At 41.8% G+C, this 20,855-nt stretch overlaps 3 protein-coding genes across 8 annotated transcripts; 2 read left to right on the forward strand and 1 right to left on the reverse strand.

Moving 5' to 3' along the window:
• Nucleotides 1-5,472: 5,472 nt before the first annotated feature.
• LOC112898421 (DNA-3-methyladenine glycosylase) lies at nt 5,473-7,797 on the forward strand. Its single transcript, XM_025966743.1, has 5 exons — nt 5,473-5,983; nt 6,562-6,619; nt 6,727-6,810; nt 6,894-7,035; nt 7,221-7,797. The coding sequence occupies exons 1-5, from the start codon at nt 5,563-5,565 to the stop codon at nt 7,509-7,511; spliced, it is 996 nt and encodes a 331-aa protein (XP_025822528.1). The 5' UTR covers nt 5,473-5,562; the 3' UTR covers nt 7,512-7,797.
• Nucleotides 7,798-9,277: 1,480 nt separating this feature from the next.
• Nucleotides 9,278-13,090, reverse strand: LOC112897249 (protein ENHANCED DISEASE RESISTANCE 2-like). Of its 3 annotated transcripts, XR_003229624.1 has the most exons (7): nt 12,898-13,090; nt 11,670-11,744; nt 11,402-11,455; nt 11,251-11,316; nt 11,090-11,164; nt 9,856-9,899; nt 9,278-9,746 (listed from the first exon to the last, which is right to left on the reverse strand). XR_003229624.1 is itself a non-coding variant. In XM_025965513.1 (6 exons), exons 1-6 carry the CDS (start codon nt 13,024-13,026, stop codon nt 9,656-9,658), a joined length of 459 nt encoding a protein of 152 aa, XP_025821298.1. In that variant the 5' UTR covers nt 13,027-13,082; the 3' UTR covers nt 9,278-9,655. The 3 variants fall into 3 exon arrangements, 2 of the variants coding, with proteins under 2 accessions (XP_025821298.1, XP_025821299.1); XM_025965513.1 differs by lacking the exon at nt 11,090-11,164 and having other exon boundaries at nt 12,898-13,082; XM_025965514.1 differs by lacking the exons at nt 11,090-11,164; nt 11,670-11,744 and having other exon boundaries at nt 12,898-13,084.
• Nucleotides 13,091-13,632: 542 nt separating this feature from the next.
• On the forward strand, nt 13,633-20,390 carry LOC112897759 (disease resistance protein RPM1-like). 4 transcript variants are annotated; one of them, XM_025966150.1, is made up of 5 exons: nt 13,633-13,862; nt 14,015-15,135; nt 15,790-16,515; nt 17,586-17,633; nt 18,067-20,390. In XM_025966150.1, exons 2-5 carry the CDS (start codon nt 14,074-14,076, stop codon nt 19,756-19,758), a joined length of 3,528 nt encoding a protein of 1,175 aa, XP_025821935.1. In that variant the 5' UTR covers nt 13,633-13,862; nt 14,015-14,073; the 3' UTR covers nt 19,759-20,390. The 4 variants fall into 4 exon arrangements, with proteins under 4 accessions (XP_025821935.1, XP_025821934.1, XP_025821937.1 ...); XM_025966149.1 differs by having other exon boundaries at nt 13,633-15,135; XM_025966152.1 differs by having other exon boundaries at nt 13,633-15,135; nt 17,586-17,690; nt 18,067-18,198.
• Nucleotides 20,391-20,855: the final 465 nt, after the last annotated feature.

The raw sequence follows: 20,855 nt of genomic DNA on the forward strand, positions 1-20,855 counted from the left end.
CTTCCGATGAGCCGATCACGGCTCGGACTAATGTTTATACGTGTCTGTGCATGCAGGAAACTAACATATAACACCTTCCTGATCAGGTATAAGGTCAGGTGGCACGCCTAGCAACCTCGAAGCCAGGACGTGTGCCGGATCTTGAGCCATTGATCGAGGGACCGGGACCCACCAGCAGTCCCGGAAGCCTCCCGGCTCCTCGTGTTGCCCGTCGCTGCTCGCCGGTGGGTTTCAACCGACAACAGGGTTACCTTAACTTTTAATAATAATATAATTGGATAATTTATATGCAAATTTAGAGGATTATTTGCATTATCTTTATAATGGCATAGGTGGGTAATTTACACGAAGATTAGAGGGTTACTTTAGATTTTTTTATAATGGCAGAGGTGGGTAATTTAGATACATGTTTAGAGGTTACTTTAGTCTATTTTTATAATGGTATTGATAAGTAATTTATTAGAAAAGATAACAGATTCAATGACTATTATGATTAGAGTTGTCGGATTGATGGCTAAATATTTCTGATTTTTGTGAGAATTTTTAGAATTTTTCTATTTTTTAAAGTGTCCATGTAGAATCTTAGATGGCCTTACGTGGAGGCTTCAAAAGAGCCTCCAAATAGTAATAGTAAGATTCTCGAGGCGCATAGTAATCTGATGATGTACATCATGCACTGCTAGAGAACAGGTGATCGATGGCAGATGGCTCTAATCCTTCAGTCCAAACAGCTTACCTTCCATCTACTAGAAATATATGCGATGGCCGCCTTCTAGTTTGATCCCCTCCTTATTTTCCGGCAAGCCACTGGTACCAAGTGGGAGCCGAGATGTACTCTCTGGTAGATCTAATAGCTTTTTAGGCTTTTATCCAAATGAAGTATTTGTCTATCCTCACCTCCATTAATAGTGGTGGTGATTCCAAATTTTCTTCCAAATAAAGTATCTAGGAGAGAGATCAGGGTTTGAGGATAAAAAGTAAAGACATGTATTGATTTGGTTTGATTTGATGTCTCTCAATCAGCCTTGGGCTTTTATATTTTGAGGAGTCACAACCTTACACAAAACGCATAAAAAAAATGAGCTAAAATGGATACGCAACTCTTGACTCAGACTACCAAAACCAAAGGGTCCAATTTGCCAAAACCGGATGACCCGGATTTTAAAAAATGATCATCCTTGGATCGCCATAATTTGTTCATCCGGATTCTATAGCCATTCTTGAAAGTACTTTTGACTGTTCCATTGGATCTGTGACTTTCACCTATTTAGGTATGCCTTTGACCAGTCATGGACTTCCTACCACACTAGTTAAAAGATGTGAAAATTATTGGTTACCTCGAATTTTCTCTCTCCAGGATGGAAAACCAGTGCTAGTGAATTAAATGATTATTTATCCTTTCTAACTTTCCTAATGTGCACAACAAAATTGCATGGAACGGTGATCAAGCAACTAGAATGGCTTCATCTTCAAGTATCTACCAGTCACTATTGGGCAAAGAAGAAATATTTTCCAGGGATTGTAGAACAGGTAGATTCGCTTGTATAATGTTTATTTCTCCTTGAAAAAGAACATTCTTTTTCTGTGTATGTATATAATGAGTAGGGACTTGACCCCTCCTGTTCCATAAAAAAAAGTTGTAAAAAGGCTGTCTTGATGAAGAAAATCTGGGAAAACGAATCATGTGTATATGAATCTCAAAGTTCAAACCACTGGTATTTCTTTCTTAAGCAAGTAACAACTCTGAGGGTTACTTAATCTGGTCTGGTGCTTCTGAACTGCCGGATTAAAGATTGCAATGACAGAGATAAGATAGATGAATATGGCATGTACATCAAGGAAGGACCTAGAATCTCACTGAAATCCAAAACCACATGAGTGCTATGGAGTCCTAAGTTTCAACTACCAATTCTGTCTTGTAGCCATCTTAAAAGCATAAAGAATTTAACTGTATACAGTTTGACACTTCTGGACATCAAAGAAACCACCCCAGTTCCTATAGGCCCAAAGTTCTTGGTCCTTGAAATGATCACATCTCGCTTGGGAAGAATCTCGAGAGCTGGCTCAAGTACTATCACTGATTCACTGCTAACAAGTTAAATTGGGATAGAATTAGTCATGCATTTCGTTTCAGAAAAAAAGGCTATAGGTGTAGTGTTGAAGTCCCATGAAAAGGAATGCAAGGCCTACTATGCTTAAACAGTAAAACCGTCAGCATTTTATTATCAGTAAACTATCAAGAAGCCATTATCAATTATTTGATGCATATATAGGAACATATGGCCAAATGCTTGTTTTTCAGGTCAATGATTCGAAGCATCCACAGATGGCCAGGTGAATGAAGTTGACCCAGAGAAACAGCCACTTAACTGAGGTTGGTTTGGGGTGACCAAGTACTTGCTCGGCTGGCATGGCTTGTCATTGAGAACCTGCCTGATCCGATTTGAGCCGGTGACCAAGTACTTGCTCGGTTGGTTACTTGGTTTGAACGCTGTGCACGAACTATGTGGAGCAAGTCATGCAGATGCGTGGCAAATTTCTTCTCCAAATAATGTCCCATTCATAAAGTATACTATTTGTCTACGGTGATTTGGTAGCCTCAACTCTCAAAGCTCTGACGCATTAGTAGAGTTAGGTGAGCAGGCAAGTGAAGCTCAGCTTCACTAACACTAAACAATGCAGAGCCTGACACGGACTGATCAGCCTTCGCCTTATCAAAAATGAGGGGGAGATGATCAAGACCACACCATGAGCTAGGGCATTAATACTTGCTGTTAGGGCTGTACTGCAACTTTAACAACTCGAATTGTCAAATTGTTTCCTACAAATTCAAGCCAGCTACTGCACACATGGGAGACCATTTTTCCTTATGCCATTTGGTTGGCTGGACAAGCTCATCCTACCCGTACTAACCATCTGCAATACATTGTGTTTTCTGAACTCTGAAGTCTGAAGAATTTTATTCGATCCTAACACCATTTGATCTCTTCAGAACTCAGAAGTGATGCTTGCAGCTGCACTGCCTACCGGTGCAACTAGGACCTCAAATCTTGGATGTCATCTCACAAGCTTAGCTTCCAATTTTTTAAAGTTTGATGGAAAGGTTTGTTCCACCAGCTAGGTCATTTGAGAAACGCACGCACATTGAGCATCTCCGGAGCTTGGTTGTATATGAAATATGAACAGAAAGATGGCACTTCCTTGTCCATTTGGACAAGGGGTCACTTGTAACCCTAGTGACCTCGCAACTAAATGAAAGAAGAGCACTCAAAACAGAGAAACAAAATGAGAAAATGGAACAAAGAAAAAAAAAGCTTAAGAGAGTATTTAATTTGTCCATGCGGCTGACTCGGCTCATAGCCTTTGGCTCTTTGTTGAATATTAGCTTTTCTTGAAGTCTTTACATAAAGCACAGATACTAGTTCCCACTTGTTCAATTTGTTAGGTCTTATAGTTGTGCACCTAGTTAGGTATTGAGAACGCATAAAACATGCATAGATTAGGTGCAACTCGAGGACCAGCATGTCATTTGTTTTATGAGTAGTAAAGGTTTTTCTCCTCTGATATTATTTCTTCTCTTTTCAAAATGCTCGTCATTGAATTATATATTTGACATCAATATGTTAATTCTTTATTCTCCATCAAATTCAGGCAACCACCCACTGACTACATATCAAATGCTGCAGCTGCACCTGTTTCATGGGGAAAATTCTTTAGGTACACATGATAATGATATGATGAGACGAATTTCATTAGCACTTAAACACGAAGATATTTACAACATGGACCTTTAATTTAAATGCTAGGAAGAGGAACAATATGAATTTTCGGCCCTAGAATGCAGATTTGCTTGGGAAGAAGAAGCAGAGCAAACATGACTGCTACTTTGAAGTAGTGATAAAGAAAGGCAGGATAAAGTTAACCATGTAACCAAAGCGTCCAGCATAACGCGTATACCTATCCCAGCTCGAAAATAACAGATAGTACCTTTACATTTTTTTTGGGTGCATTTTGATAAAAAAAAGTACCAATGCTGACGGGTTCGTTGCCCTGTTGAAAAACATTGAAAATTTGTAGAAAGGCTATAGTGACAGAGATTGGAGAGATGAAATTGGCCATGAGCTACTGTGAAGTCAGGTTTAAGCAATACTATTTAGCCCAAAAGCGTTTGAAGTTAACCTATGAGAGTTATGAAACTACCAAACTGAATAGCCACCAGTGACAGAGAAGGGAGGGATGAAACTAGCCAAGCATGCAGTCAGTGAGGACACGCTTTGTTGTGCTGGGATCACCACTTGCGCTGTAGCTGGCTGGTGAAATTAGCCAATCTTTCTGGAAACTGCCAAAAGGTACATTGGTCATATGATGAAGATAACTTGGAAAAAACTGACCACAAAACTGAGTATGTGAAATTTGAAGTTCAAGGAAGCAAATGTGTCCTGCTGTGATTTTCAAACTGTTAGCATTTTCTAGGATTAAACTACCAAAATGCTGATCAATGGAAGTTGGCGGTTTCTGTTAGGTCAATGAAACCAACCTAAAAGCCGATCGATGACAAAGAAAACCAGGATGAAATTAGCCATGCAATCTGGAACTGCAAACGTACTATGTCGTCTATGTTTAAACCACCAGCAGTTTTTAGTGGCTAAAATAACAAGTTACCAGCTGTGGCAAAAGGTTTGCAGTTAGCTCAGGATTTCTCAGCCAAGTATTACTACCGGAAAGGCGATACTGAAAAAGAAAAGCAGACTGAAGTTAGCCACATATGATCTTTCAATCGTCTAGATGGTTTGCCAAGTCTGAGAGAAGAAACGAGGTCATAAATATAGCTAGTTGTTTTTCAAAGTTATCTATGTAGTGGCCAGTTGTGAGTTACTACTAGTAGCAAGGTACTGAAGTTAATATAGACATGGCCGTTCGGCGGAAAATAAAAACGACTGCTGTGACAAGGGAGACAGTGCCAAGAAAATTTGCCACCCCAAAAAACAGAAACACAAGTACCCTAATGTAGAAATATATTTGCACTAACATGCCAAATGATCATCCAATTACCGTTTCCGAATCAATTAGAAAGAGCAGAATGAAATCAACCATGTAAGATGGCTATCACTGAAACCGAATCAGCAAAATCTGTCATAGATACCATGAGTTCGTATATTAAACCTACATTAAACTAGGAGCTTTCTTGACAAAGAAAATACCGAATTACCCCCTTTGAGTTACCAAAAAGGTACTTACTGACACCAAGTGTCAGGAAGGAATGAGCCATGAAAACTCGAGGACCATGTAGCATGCACCCCCAATCTCAAACCACCAACAATTTCCACTCACTAAACTATCAAAACCATCACACATTTTCAATAAGATCAAGTGGAAGCTTTCAGGCAGCTACCTTGAAGCCCATATGCTACCAAACAAGCTCAGGACGCAGCACCTTAACCCTCAACCCTTTATAACAAGACCCACAGCCACACATACCAAACCTCACAAACTCGTTTCAAACCCTCTTCGTAGTTTGCCTCCAAAAAAAAGACACTCAGCGCCCCTCCTCGCGGCAGCACGATGCTCACCACAGCACACAGCCGGCAGCATCATGCCTTCGAGAAGAGCCCTAGCAGCCACATGAAGAACCTCGACAGGAAGCTGCAGCAGGCCATGAACAACGCGACCAGCAAGTACATGCAGAGGATCTACCCTCTGGGCATCCAGAGGAGCAGCTCCAACCTCACATTGTCGTCGCTCTCCCTGTCGCAGAACTCCAACGACTCCTCGCTCAGCAGCTCCAACTCCAGCTGGGAGCCTAAGGTGCCGCTGCTGTACGGCGGCACCTTCAGCCCCTGGGGCGATGTGCTGGTGTCTCTGGAGATGAGGAGAGAGGACGACGACAAGGCCAGTGACCATGACGTCGAAGGGGGTGAGGACGACTTCGATTGCAGCGAGCCGGGGAGCTTGCATAGGTGTAGCTGGATCACCAAGAACAGTGGTAAGAGAGTGACCCATTGCCAATCTTTTTTTCACTGAGTTTCATGTATTGGTTTTCACATTTATCAGCATGGTGTTTCTACTGGATGAACATCAGTTTCGGATCATATCTAACAGAAGTGGACGGCTTTCATCATGCACTTCCACATTTTGAGAACATCTGTTTCTTTGTATACAGGAGAAAAGCATATCTTCGGATAACTTAATGACGCAACGAAACAGTAGTTAAAAAGTAATTTTCACCGACTAATGACTATAAAAAGTTTGGTCAGAAGATTTATCTGAACGAAAAAATAAGGTTGGATAGACAATGGGACAAACTTGTGCTTTAAGAAGGTGGCGAAGTCGACTTCGCTGACCAGTGATAACCTGATTTGACCAAGTTTGAGTGGCCACTTGCTGGTGAGAGTAATGATCAGTTGACAAGCTCATCAGAAAGGGACTCGCCTCCGGTTCGTTGTAGTTTGTTGAGCAAAATAGAGACTACTCAGGAATGTATAAAAAAATGGAAGAACACAAAAGCAAAACTGTCTGTTTCCAAAACAAAAAAAGTTTGACTGAATTTAAACCATTGTGCAGATGAGGCGTACGTTCAGTTCCACGACGAGTGCTGGGGCGTCCCTGTGTACAGCGACAAGTACTTACCGCCACATTTCTCCTCGAATTTACCTGTAACAGTTACCATTACTGCACTCCCAGATTTCTTCAGTTCTTCATCCCGGTCATCTCCGTGGTGATTTGCAGCCGCCTCTTCGAGCTTCTGTCGCTGTCCGGGATGCTCATAGACCACAACTGGACGGAAATACTCAAGAGGCGAGACATGTACAGGTGATCCTCTGAACATTCCTGCTCCCAGTTTGCAGTCTCTCTGTTCATGTCAGTTTTCATCAAAACGGCCATGGCTGCGTCAGGGAGGTGTTCGCCGACTTCGACCCCAGCAGGGTGGCGAAGATGGACGAGGACGCCATCGCCGAGATCAGCGGCAACAAGGAGCTCAAGCTGGCCGAGTGCCGGGTCCGGTGCATCGTCGAGAACGCCAAGTGCATTCAGAAGGCGAGTCGATCCATGGACCTGAACGAACTGTTCAACTCACCTCGATCACAAAGATGAACCACTGAAGAAACTTTTTTTTTTGCAAAAAATGATTTCTCTCTGAACTGTTATTTTTTTCAAGAAAAAAATGGTTCTAATAAAACGAGGACATGCATGAGAGACAAATGCAAATTCCATTGGTGCAGGTGGCCAAGGAATTCGGGTCGTTCAGCGGGTACATGTGGGGGCACGTGAACCACCGACCGGTGGTGGGCAAGTACAGGCACCACAAGTACATCCCGTTCCGTACGCCCAAGTCGGAGGCGGTGAGCAAGGACCTCGTCCGCCGGGGTTTCCGCCTCGTCGGCCCCGTCATCGTCTACTCCTTCATGCAGGCCGCCGGCATGGCAATCGACCACCTCGTCGACTGCTTCCGCTTCCCAGAGTGCGTCCGCCTCGCCGAGCGATCCTGGGGCATCACCAACATCGCCGCGTAGTCGCCGGCGGCGTGCTTGCTCGCTCGCTCGGCGCTCCAAAATTTTTTTACACCTTCTCCGGTGTGACTTTCTTGAAGTGTGTGCGAAATGTAGAGTAGTATATATGCTAAGTTATGATGTGATAATTTTATTTTCTCTTTGCACATGAAAAGTTCTCCAGTAGTAAGTAGTACTGAAATAGGGGCTGCAACAGGCTTGTGTAAAAATAAGTTTTTTCCCCCTAAGAGTTCTTTTTTTTACCAAATGTAAATTCAGGCTGTTCAGCTCAACGGGTCTTTCCTTGTAATTTTTTTATGCATTAGGGGCTGTTTGGAGTGGCGCCTAACCCGCCACAGCGTGCCTAACTTGTGGCGCTCAAAACGGCCGCCACACCTGTGGCGGAAAAAGTGTGGCGCGCCGTGGCGGGTTAGGCGGCACTCCAAACAGCCCCTTATTTTCATCCTCCCTCTGCATCGTCGTGCACACGTATAGAGTGACGGAACAAAATCGAAACGGGTTCATCATTTACACTACTTGGAACATTTGGAAGGAAAAGAATCGTCGTGTGTTTGATCAGAAATTTGGGTCGGCACCGAAGGTTATGCACGATATCAAGAATGAGATCAATGAAAGGAGGATGGCCTGTGGCACTACTGAGTTATCATCTTTGTTTAATGTTTAAGTACTTCTTTCTAGAGTTCGAGTTCTATTTCTTTTATGTAATATCAGTACTGTAAGACTTTGAACTTGCTTCTTCTCTCTTAAATGCATAGTAGTGCTCCTGCAATCTTTTCAAAAAAAAAAGAAACGGGTTCATCATGGGCGATGGGGATGAGTTGCCTGATTCATCAGGTCCAATGGAGACCAATGCGAGCAGCGCTTGTCTTCCAACACCAATCTCAATTTCTCAATTGTAGATGTTGCCTCGCGGTGCAGATTATCAAGGATACTCGGCTTGAATTTCTTCTTGTTGATTTGCATTGATGATAAATGGCTAGGCCAGCAGGCATAGCAGGTGAGGAGGGCCAGCAATGGAGGCGGAGCAGAGGAGAGGAGAGGAGAGGAAGCAGCAGAGGAGAGGAGAGGAGAGGAGAGGAAGCTGGCCAGACAATGGTGTTGCCGCGGAGCTGGGGGCTCCGGCGCCCCGCCGACGGTTACCACCGCTGGTGGGTTCTGTTGATGGGTGGTGGCGTCCGATGTACGGCGATGAGATTCGCGATGTTCGCCGGCCGGCAAATCGCCGCCCTGGATAATTTCCAAACAGACCCCTCTATACAAAAGGGTTTGTTGATGGGAAGCCAATGACAAGGATATGAGGATTTGATCAAGACCAATACCAATATGATGCCAAGAGATTTTGGGGGCAATATGTCTCAAGCTAGGGGGCATTAATTGTTGAATTGAAAAACTCAACCTACCACTTTCTTCGTCATCGATAGCAAAGGTTTTTACAGTTCGCTCCTTGGTCGAGACTGGATCGTATTCATGCCAACTGTTGTGTTCCTTCAATAATGCATCCATGTCTAGTTGAAGTCATCCTTCAATGATGATGTTGAAGTCATCCAAGCTGATGCGTCAGTTAGCGTCGCCACAGCCGATTCAGCGGTTTGGGAATTTGAAAATATTGAGTGTTTCTCTAGTAAAATTTTTTGAAGGAGATTTGAATCAAGTTGATGAGACTCACGACGATTGGCTCTGAAAGCTTGTTCTAAAGCCGATGTGTGTAGCATCAGGCTATAGCCGATACTAGAGGATATCGCCTTTAGAAGAAAAAATATATGAAAATATTTGGATCCTTTGAAAAGCTGACATGTTTATATCAGGCTATGTAACATCCAGCCGATACTTATGAAGGTATCACCTTTACACGTTTTAAAGAAAATAAATAAAGCCAAAAGCATAGAGTAAATATATCACAACAAAAGATATTGTCCGCTATTTGGCTACACAAAATATTCAAGTCATTATAGAAGTTGAGGCATAACATACAAATGGATTTGGTCAACTTCTTCAATATGCCGATTGCTATCTTCCTCGGTTTCGGGAATCAGCTCAATTTTCTTGCAGATGGCTTGTCATACTTTGGTGGCTCAAATTGCAGATGGCTTGCAATTTGGTAAACGAGTTGCTCCCGCCACGCCAGCTGATCAATGCTCCTATCCACGTCATCCAGCAGTACTTTTGCTAATTCTTAGGTATTTTCCCAATCCATATACATATCTCCTTAGTCGAGGACGATGACCATCAAAATTAATCCTCCGGAAGTAAATAAGTTATAGCGGTCAGAGTTTGAACAATAACCTAATCTGTAAGCTTGACATAAATAACTAATTATCATTCACATGCATTAAGAAACCCCACATACTCATTTTCATTCCAGCTAACCCCTCTCATCATGTCATATTCAGCCTGTCAGAAAGAATAAAACATTAATGTTAAGTTAAAGGAACATTAACAGATCAAATATGTCATGGATTTAATAACATGATTTGTTCCTAGCTGAACTACCTAGACTCAGTGACCAAAGTATTGAAACTTATCCTTAGAATATTGCTAATAATTACGACTTTACGCAGCCCTATTGGATAGCAACAAATGAATTGATAGGGTTAAAGGACTAACTAAGAGAATTACAACACAAAGGATATGCCACAACCAGTTCATCACGTTGTTGATCATCAGTGGCATAAGTAGAGAAGAAATACACCGGTCTTGGAATAAATGTATGCTACATTTCACTAAATGGAAGTAGAATGGGTTAACTCTTGAATGGACAGATGAACTGAGAGGGGTTGGAATGAAATTAACAGTTATTTGAAGAAGTGGTTGACAAAAGTTTTGGGCATACTCATGACATCATTAATCAATACAACTTGAGGATCAAATAAGAATGGGTTATGAAGTATGGATAAAATCAATGGTTTTGTCAATCAAATTTCGTCCTTTATAACATCTTGGCAAACTAAATGGTTGATAGCAGTACATATAAAAGAGAAGTTGGGTGGTTTGGATGAGTAGTAGTTATGCCTTAGAGGTCTTGGAGATGTGCTTTAGCTAATATCACACCACTAACCATCGAAGCATGTGAGCTAATGCAACAAAGAACACCTCGATGAAAACACCATGCTATTTGTCAAAAATGAAACTGATGGTTCTTTTTTTTGTGTGTGGGGAAAGAGAGTTCTATTGATTACAGCAAAATGTAAGGGTTTTATAGCCTTAATGTCCACTATTTGATAACCCTATGTAGCAACCTTCATCTGGGTCTAGTCTACTATACTACTTTTCGAAAAATTCAAGAACAATGCAAACGATGTCAGAGGTGAAAAAACACAACAAAGAAGACAATGTTTAGTCAACCAACCACAAACTTTTTTAAGCACAACTGAAAAATATAATCCCTCCAACAAAGTCTTCTTGAACTGTTTAGGACCGATGGGCTTGACCTAGACAAGATTAGCTGCTAAAGAGGCCTAGCTAACTCTCACAAGTTATTTTAAATGATTGCGTTTGCTCTAGACTTGCTTGTTGGCTTGGCAGATAGTTATGGTCTGCACTCTTTCAAAAGTCAATTCCTAGTAGGTTTTATGAGGGCTTACCATAATAACTAATAAGACATGAATATTAATACCACATGGTTTCCATGTCCCTTAAACTGGATTTGAGCCATCAATCTACAACAAAGTGAATAGATGATGCATCCACAAACATACTACACCTGAATAAATAGCAAGCAACTTTTATAGTATTTGCTAAATACCTGTAGTCTGGCTTCCTCAAATGCTTCAAGCCATTTCCTAACTTCGCCCGGATTTGCGCATGCTATCTAATAAAAGAATGAAAGCAATGAACTGTTAGCAGCAACTTAGGAATATTGTCAATAATAGGAAAGTACGTTATCTGATGAGTACCTGTCCTTTCATGTTTTGATCCATCGGATTGTAGAGCCTCAAGACATAAAAGTCCTAGGTTTACATAACAGATATTTAGTTATTTACAAATAAAAATGGGACACGTCACATTTCTAAACAAACTAAATAGCACCAAAAAGGCATTAAATGTTAAATAATTCAATGAAATAATGTTACCATAGATAGAATTATTACTGCTATGAAAACATGAACATGTGGTAATCAGTTTATTATGAATCAAAGAGTTAAATAAGAGTTGACATAACACCCCATAGTTCACCCTCTGTCGACCAAGCTCCTCACACACAAGAGTGGGACTAACAACACCCTTTCGGATAGGTTCCTACAAATTGAAACAGGATCCTCATAAGATCTTACAAGTTAAAAGGAATGGCATAAGAGTCAGGGGTCGACTAACCTGACATGGTTTTAGGCTATAAAAAGAGACATGAAAGAATATAATTAATATGCCTAGGAATTATCCTTGCATATATAGGTGCAATGGCGGAGCTTGGGAGTACATTCAGCAAGGGCCAAACACCAAAGATCAGTGGATTTTGATAGATTTAGCTAGCTAGTTTCAATCCTAATAAAGAATTTCTAATGGACATGACAATTCAGCAGGGGGGCCATGGCCCTGCATTAGGTGTCCATGGAAATCAACAATCCATGTGCTAAAACATAAAGTAGACAAGTATTGTCAATTTTATTTACTTTTATTATTATCTAGGTCCCCAATCCTGCTTCAGCTACCAAGAAGTCAAGAACTCGTGCTAGGTCCCCTAACAAGAAGGCATAACATCATAAGCCTTATTGGCATGACAAGGTCTTCTACACGGACAAAACAAGTTGGTGAAAGATGCGAAGTTTCTTGGCTCGAGATCAGAAAGAAAGCAATCGTCATTCATCAATGCCCTTGGCTTCATCATTATATTCGAAATTACAACCTCCAGAGGGTGCACAATCAGGCAGAGCAGCCAGCAGAAATTCAAGGGGAAACCATCATGATGGAGAACAATCGACAAGCCACAAAAACTCCTCCACAAGATGCGCATCCATGTATTTCCGTGCAGATGGGGATCCCAAACAAATATATGGATGCCATATTTCCCGTATGAACTTGGCCATCTCAAATTTCACGGGATTACGGACTTGCAGTCATTAACCTTCGAATTAGCCTTGCACTACTAGATCAAACAAAAACGTACCGAATCAAGATCTGCAAGGGTAAGGATGTCTAACGTGCATAACTCGGTAATTTCATCTAAAACACCTGAGGCTAAACAACGACGTCGTTGCCAAAGACAAATAAACCATTAGTAATCAGCTTTTGACAACCTGTGACGCCAAATCCTCGAGAAGCAGCCGCAGCCACCCCAACCATCAAAATCGAAAAATACGAGAAAGAGGGCAAATCATCAAGAGGCAGTCAGCCACCCCAAGCACCTGAATCGAAAAATTAGAAAAATTAACGGAAGAGAGGGGAGAGATCTAACGATTTCTGGGTTGTCGAGCGGGTCGCGCTTGTACATGGCGACGGATTTGCCCCTGATAGTAAGGAAGCGGAGATGACAGTATTCATGGCCGACGGAGCTGACGCCGATGTGGTACACCCAACCAGTCATCCGGCCGGCCGCCTGTTGACTATAGCAATCCCACTCACCTCCGAGAGCAGGGGTAGTGGGGTGGCAAAATTTTATAGGTCATCTTTACTTAGGTCTCGTTTGGTTTATAATAGCTAAATTTTAGTTTCATCACGTAAAAAGAAATGTTATCATTAAGGTATATTAAATAAAGTTTGTCTAATTTTTTTCACATATTGATGCTAATTTACGAGACAAATTTAATAAACATAATTAATTTATAATTTACAACAGCGTTGTTACATTAACCATTCGCTAATTATAAATTAATATATCTTATTAGATTCGTCTTGCGAATTAACTCAGAAGTTCTATAATTAGTTTTATAATTAAATTTTATTTAATATTTTTAGATGATAATTTTTTTACGTGGTACCATTAAAATTTAACCCTCCGTAACGAAACACGTTCTGGAGCAGCCTCAATGGATCTACAGCAGCATCTACTAGTAGCTTAGAGTAGGAGCGAGAAGTGAAGCAGCTGCAAAGCTCGTGAGAGAGGGACCGGGCAGCCAGCTGCGGCTGAAAAAAAAATGCCTTTACTCTAAAACACCACTGTTCCTCCCACTCTGGCGTTTGGCCGCTTTTTCGCGTTCCCTGCGCCTCGTCGTCGTCAATCCTCAGCCTCGCATCCGCCATCTCGCACCCCGCACCCCCTGCCCGGCTGGCGGCTGCCCCACCGTCGCCGCTTGGTGGGGAGCCGGCTGGATTGGCCGCTGAACCTCTCACACTCGGATCCCAGTTTTGGCAGCAGCAGATTCGTTGGCAACGGGTGGTCGGGTTCGGTCAACTCCGCCACCTGCTGGCGCTTGGCAGCAGGTATCCGTTATTTGGGGGGCAGCCCGATGCATTTTCGTAATTTTTTTGGTCCGTCTTTATTGCTTATCTTGATCCAAGCTTGTCTCGGCATCAGTGTTGCCAAACACAAGATCGAGACGTTTACTAACCAGCTGTGCCCGATCTGCATCCAGCATTCGCAGTTCGCACTACCTCTGCAGATCTCGCCAGGTCCACACAAGCGAGTAGAGCAATGGAGGCCACTGCGGTGAGCGTGGGCAAGGCCGTACTCGATGGAGCTCTGGGATATGCTAAGTCCATCGTTGCAGAGGAGATCGCCCTGCAGCTTGGCATCGAGCGCGACGTGATATTCATTGGAGACGAGCTCGAGATGATGCGGTCCTTCCTGCTCACTGCCGACGAAGAGCACGACAAGCACAAGGTGCTCCTGACCTGGGTGAACCAGGTCCGCGAGCTGGCCTACAATGTGGAGGACAGCCTCATGGACTTCGCCCTACAATCTGAGAAGAAGCCGTTCTGCTGGTGCATCCCTCGCAATCTTTGGCAGCGCCGCAGCATTGCCAAGGAAGTGAAGGAGCTTAGGACTAGGGTGGAGGATGTGAGCAACAGGAACTTGCGCTACCGCCTTATCAAGGGCTCTAGCTCAACGAATGCCGCTGTTGAGGTGCAGGGCAGCGTGTCCAGTGCATCATTGTTCCAAATTAATGAAGCAAGGTGGGCAGCCCAGGAGCAGGAGACACTAAAGATGAGTCTCCACCAGCTGATCACAAGTGATGATACGGACCTCAGGGTATTCGCCGTGTGGGGAACAGGTGGTGATCTTGGGAAGACGTCCACAATCAGGGAGGCCTATGACCATCAAGATATATATGAAAAATTTGGCTGCCGTGCCTGGGTGAAGCTAACAACTCCTTTCCTCCAAAACAAATTTTTCCACGATTTGTTAAGGCAGTTCTATGTGTATTCTCGTGAAGTAACTGGAAAATCAAACCAAGGAAATGCTTCAGGTTATAATGTTCTCAAGGAGTTAGAGAAGATGGAGCGGAGTCATATTGTTGATCAGGTTTCAGCCCATGTGAATGAGAAAAGGTATCTGGTAGTCATTGAAGGTCTATCCACCATTGTTGAGTGGGATTGCATTAAAACATATTTCCCTGACAAGAAGAATGGGAGCCGTATCATTGTATCCACGCAGCATGTTGAAATTGGTAGCTTGTGCACGGAGCAGCCGTACCAAGTAACAGAGCTCAAGGAATTGTCTCCCAATCATTCTATCTACCTCTTCCATAACAGGGTAATTACTCATCAACTATTGAACGAAAGATGTTTAAATTTGAACTAAATCCCTAAGGGTTTGAAACGGATACCCTTTGCATATAGGTTGTAATATGAGAATATGACATACTTTAGCAGTGTTATTTAATGATCTAAACTAACTGTGACAGGCATTAACTTAGCTTCCTGTTGGTTTCTGTATAGTTGCAAGGATACTTAGGATAAATCATAACTTATCTTCAACTAAATATTTACTATTGAGGTGTTTACCAGAAACACCTACTTTTTGTTCCTTCTCAGCATCTTATCAGTGGAGTAAGAAAAGGGGCTAGCTGCTTGACCTTGACATAATTATGGCATCCATAATCTGTGCTGTACTTTGGCATGAGAGTAAAGTCAGAGTATTGTAATAAATCATTGGGATATTGGCAACAAACTAAAATGAAAACTTGCTAGAGGGATAATTGGACCAAAATCCAGCCGAGAGAGGGCACCCTCAAAAAAAAAAGATAAGAAGCAAAGCTTCCCCTTTTCGGGAGCAGAACTGAAAAAGATGGACAGTAACGATCACGGTAAAATGATTTGTAGGATGTTAGTAGACTTACAATGCGGTAGAGAGTTTTAAGATTTTACTTTTAAAGAGTTTATCATTTTGACATTTACCTTTATTCAGGTTGAGCCCAGGTCCCGGAATGCCATGAGTATTGATGGGATAAACTCAACGATGCAATCCAGCTCCAGTGAAATACAGGCCGACGCTCAACAGATTGGTGAAGGTGGTGATAGCATTGAAAGCAAGCTTGACCGCAGCAAGACAATGGTAGTCATTGATGAAGACTTTGTCGGACGAACAAATGATAAGACTCAACTTATTAATTTAATTCTTCAAACAGAAGATGGACATACCTGCAAGGTTATCTCAGTGTGGGGAATGGGAGGTGTTGGGAAGACCAGTCTTGTTCAAAGTGTCTACCGAAGCCAAGAACTTGGCAGCTTGAAGCATGCCTGGGTCACTGCAGTGCGCCCTTTCAACTACGAATCCATCATTAGAAACCTTGTTTGGCAACTACAGAAAGATATTCAAGAAGATCCTGCTGAAGCAAGTCAAAAGAAGAGGGAAATTCAACCTGGAAAAACGATGGAGCAAGAGCTCGCTAAAAAAACGATGGAGCAAGAGCTCGCTCACCTTCTTCAAACACAGAAGTGCCTCATTGTTATTGATGATCTATCATCCATTGAAGAATGGAACTTAATCAAAGAACACTTGGCAAAAGCTACACGTATCATTGTCACCTCCAGGGAAAAATATGTCGCCAAGTACTGTTCCAGGGAAGACATGAACATATACGGCCTTCAAAGTCTGGAATATGCTGCTGCATTTGACCTCTTTAAAAGGAAGGTAATTTCAAAACTGCTGTCCTTTTCTCCTCATGTCAATGTTAAGTTTGATATCATACTACAATATCAAGAACCTGGGCATGTGCAATGGGTAACTAACAGCAAGGGAGATATATGTAATCTGACTAATTTAGATATAATTTTCTATACTTGATGATGGCTCCCATTGTCTATATTCATCATAAACGGCACAAAACAGAGAGGGTCAATGGAAATTTACAGTCGTTACTGTCAAATTATGAACATGGAAAACATCTATTGCATCTATTATATCCCTAGGGTAATGTATATCACCTAGATTAATAAGCTTGGAATTTACTTCTTTACAAACACAGTGGAACTATAAGGCTTTTTTATAAATAAAATATCAGACGTATCAATTCTGAAAATATTTGTTTGCAGCCGTTAGATGCATATGAATGAAAAATATTATAATTTTGAATTTTCTTTTCTCTGGACTCCTCTTTCATGCAAGGAGCCTTAATCTTTTGTACTGCTTGTTTATGTACCTATTGTGCATTCACTTAATCACTTACATTGACTAGGACAAGGAGTTTTGTGTTTAGGCACATGCATTCATGCACGTTAAAGAATATATGGACTTTCCTTTGTCGAGTAATGTATTGTATAAATATATAATTCCTTTGAGTAATTTCTTTCCATGGAATGCTAAGTTGTTTGTGCATACATGTACCCATGCACTATGGATGATAGTTTCTGATGGATTTATATGCAGATATATATGTACGAGGGGTTCATTTATTTTCATTTTTCTAGGATTTCTGTGCAAACACACAACTGGGTTTTCCCTGTTCATTCCTAGGACTAGCATGTGGCGTTTAGAGAATTTACATCCTCCCAGTTTCCATGTCCTTTAGTTTTACCTAACAAACCACACTATGGCAAAGGTGCATTTCTGGAGAAGGTTCAAGAATTGGAAAATAAAAAAGTGAAATACATAACAACAAACACCTATTGTTCATTAAGTTTCTAGAGAAATTTTAAACACTCTACACCCTGTACTATGTCATATGCTGTAAATAATCTATTTTCACTGGATATCTTTTTAAGGAATGCTGGACTTCCAACTACATGTACACTGCAGTGAAGACTGAAGATGTATGTAGTGGTTGTCACATGAATTGTTTGCCTTGGTTGTCTTCCAACTGAATTGATGTATGTGTATTCCTGCATGATATTTTATCTAGATGACAGACATCAATAGTCATATCCTATTCCTAAATGCACATAGTAGACAACTGGGAATAAGCCTTTCCCCCTATCCTTCTTGCATGGAAATATTGGAAAATTTTCATCCAAACTGTTGGAAGTAATGTTTATGCTTACACTGAAGGCCCATATGTCTTGTCTTGTTTTGTTTTTGATTAACGAGGAGTTTTTAAAATTTCTTACTATTTTTGTCCTTATATTTAACATGAAAATTCTTAGAAGCATATGAGATGAAGATGTGTGGATCAAATCGGCAATATTCCATATTTTCTACTATGGAAATTTGAGTAGTTAGCAATTTCAAATTCTATTCATTTTGTAGGTATTCAAGGACAGCAGTGAGAAAATTGAGTTAAGCCCTGACATGATGGAACAAGCAAGACTTATCCTAAAGAAGTGCAATGGACTTCCCCTTGCAATATCAACAATAGGGGCTTTCCTAGCTACTAGGCACAAAAGTTCTATTGAATGGAGAAAGACAAATGACCGTATTAGCACTGAGTTGGAGATAAATCCAGAACTGAGGACAATAAAAACAGTCCTTGTAAGGAGTTACGATGGTTTACCCTATCACCTGAAGTCATGTTTCTTGTACCTATCCATATTTCCAGAAGATTACAACATCAGGCGAAAACGTGTGATCAGGCGGTGGGATGCAGAGGGTTATTTGAGGGAGATGCATGGCATGACTGCAGCAGAAGTTGGTGATGAGTACTTTGATGGGCTTTTGGATAGGAGCATGATCCTTCAGGGAGGGAAGGTGATTATTTCTGGTTCAAAGGTTGATTCTTGTCAACTCCATGATATAATGCGTCACATATGCATCTCAAAGGCGAGGGAGGAAAATCTTATTTTCACACTGGATGAAGGATGCATTTTGGGCAAAATGACGGGTGCAATCCGTCACCTTGTCATAAGCAGCAGCTGGAAAAGAGATAAGGATATGTTCCAGAGATGGCTTGACTTGTCTCATGTGAGGTCATTGACTGTGTTTGGAGAATGGAAATCGTTTTTCCTTTATAGTAAGATGAAGTTCCTTCGAGTGCTTGATTTTGAAGACACTTTAGGGCTACAGAATCATCATCTTGATAAAATTATGGAGCTCATTCACTTGAAGTATCTTTCCCTACGGCGATGTAAGAGTATTTCCAAACTGCCTAATTCTCTGGGTAATTTGAGTCACCTAGAAACACTGGATGTTAGAGGTACACTTATACTGAAATTCCCAACCACTATCACAAAGCTTTGGAAGCTACAACACCTTCTTGCAGTTCATGCTGATCCAAGTGGGAAATTGAAGGGCCTGCGCACACTGTGTGATGTTTATGTTAACGATACAAATTTAAGTGCCACCTTAATGGAGCTCAAACAACTTACTCAGCTATGCAAGTTGCGACTAGTTTGTTGTACTCGCAATGAGAAAGCTGGTGAGAAGCTGTGGTCTGCAATTGATGGTCACAGGCATTTACAATCTTTCTCCCTGAAATTCTATGGATGTAATTTGGAGTCTCAATTGGGTGGGACATTGTCACCTCCAAAAAGCATAGATAGCCTCAAGCTGTGTGCCCGACTAGTTCAAGTATCACAATGGATCCATAAGCTTCAGAATCTATCGAAGTTACAGCTACGGGGCACTGATCTGAATCAGGATGGCATACATGCCCTTGGGAAACTGCCAAATCTTGCAGTCTTGCATATGTGGTGGAACTCGGTCCAACAGAAACAGCTACAATTCATTCAGTTTTTTTTCCCTAGTCTGATCCTTCTAGATCTCCGTGACCTACATGAACTCGAATACGTGAAGTTTGAAGATGGAACAATGCCTAAACTTGAACTGCTACAAGTTTCTGGCAAATGGAGCAAACTACAGGAGTTCTCTGGGCTACAATATCTGATGAAGCTAAAGGAAATTCATGTGAACGGTGAATTTAGGCTGACCATGGACAATGCAGAGAACCTCCTAGTGGACTGTCCTAACCACGTCAGTTTGAAGCTGATGGAGACCAAGTCTTGATTTGACAACTAATGCGTCTTGGCAGGATTAACAAAATACCCAACTCTAAGACGTGTCAGTTCAAGCCTTCAAGTGTCACTGTTCACATAATGGCATTTGAAATTTTGCTAGCCTTCAACTGCAGGTTGTTTGTTGCAGCGCTGGAGCAATTTTACCTTGGCGGGACCCTGTCTTGACTCTGCCCGTGATGCATTTGGTCAAGCCACCGCAATCGAGAGCCTGGGTGCTGCTGTGCTACTATCTGAACCAATCACAGTGGTTAGTTTAACACAGAAGGCAACCAAGGAATATGGGATGCGCGATGCCTCTGTCTCTTCTTTCAGATTGAAAGGAATACAGGACATCATGAATGTTGTACAGCTAATCGATGCAATCTCGTTGGGAAAAAAAACTGTTATTGTTTTTATTTCTTTCTCTCAAATTTGATTAAATATTTTAGGACTTTGTATCAATGTTATTTATATTTAAGTGAACTTATTTATTTGTAGCAAAAGTTAGTCCAATTGATTTATAGTTTTGGCCACCCTAGGCTACATTATATTAGTGTGACTTTGCATTATTTAATAGTAGTGATGTACAGGTAACAGAAGACAATTATATTTTGCGTAACTATTCACAAATGATTAACCGGAGGCTGATTTGGTGCTGTAATTAATCCAGTGAGCAGGTAATAAAGTAAAGCTTGACCATCCACTGTATAGCTAAATTTCCATCCGAAGATTGAGCACGTGTTTTGTGTTTGACAGAGACATTTATAGATGTATTAGAGCATGTACAATGGGATGCTTAGGGGCAGGCCCGGGCCAGATGAGTGTGCAAGCTGTGCGATGGCACAGGCCCCGCCCCTCTTTCTTTTGCTATGCTATATTGTACAGCACGGCCCCACATGTCACAACCCAGCAACAGGCCTCCTGGCCAGCTCTTGCTGCAGGCCTTGATCGGCCGCACCAACGCTTGCCAAGGAGCCGAGGACTCTGGCCGGCTCATCCAACAAAGAGGGACACGAGCGAGGAAGCGAGTATTTGATTGAGGAGCGAGCGATATCACGCGCCAACCCGCGGTAACTTTAATTAAGTAATTTTTTAACCCTCAATCTA

This window comes from Panicum hallii, chromosome 6 (genome assembly GCF_002211085.1).
Source record: "Panicum hallii strain FIL2 chromosome 6, PHallii_v3.1, whole genome shotgun sequence".
Lineage (NCBI taxonomy): Eukaryota > Viridiplantae > Streptophyta > Magnoliopsida > Poales > Poaceae > Panicum > Panicum hallii.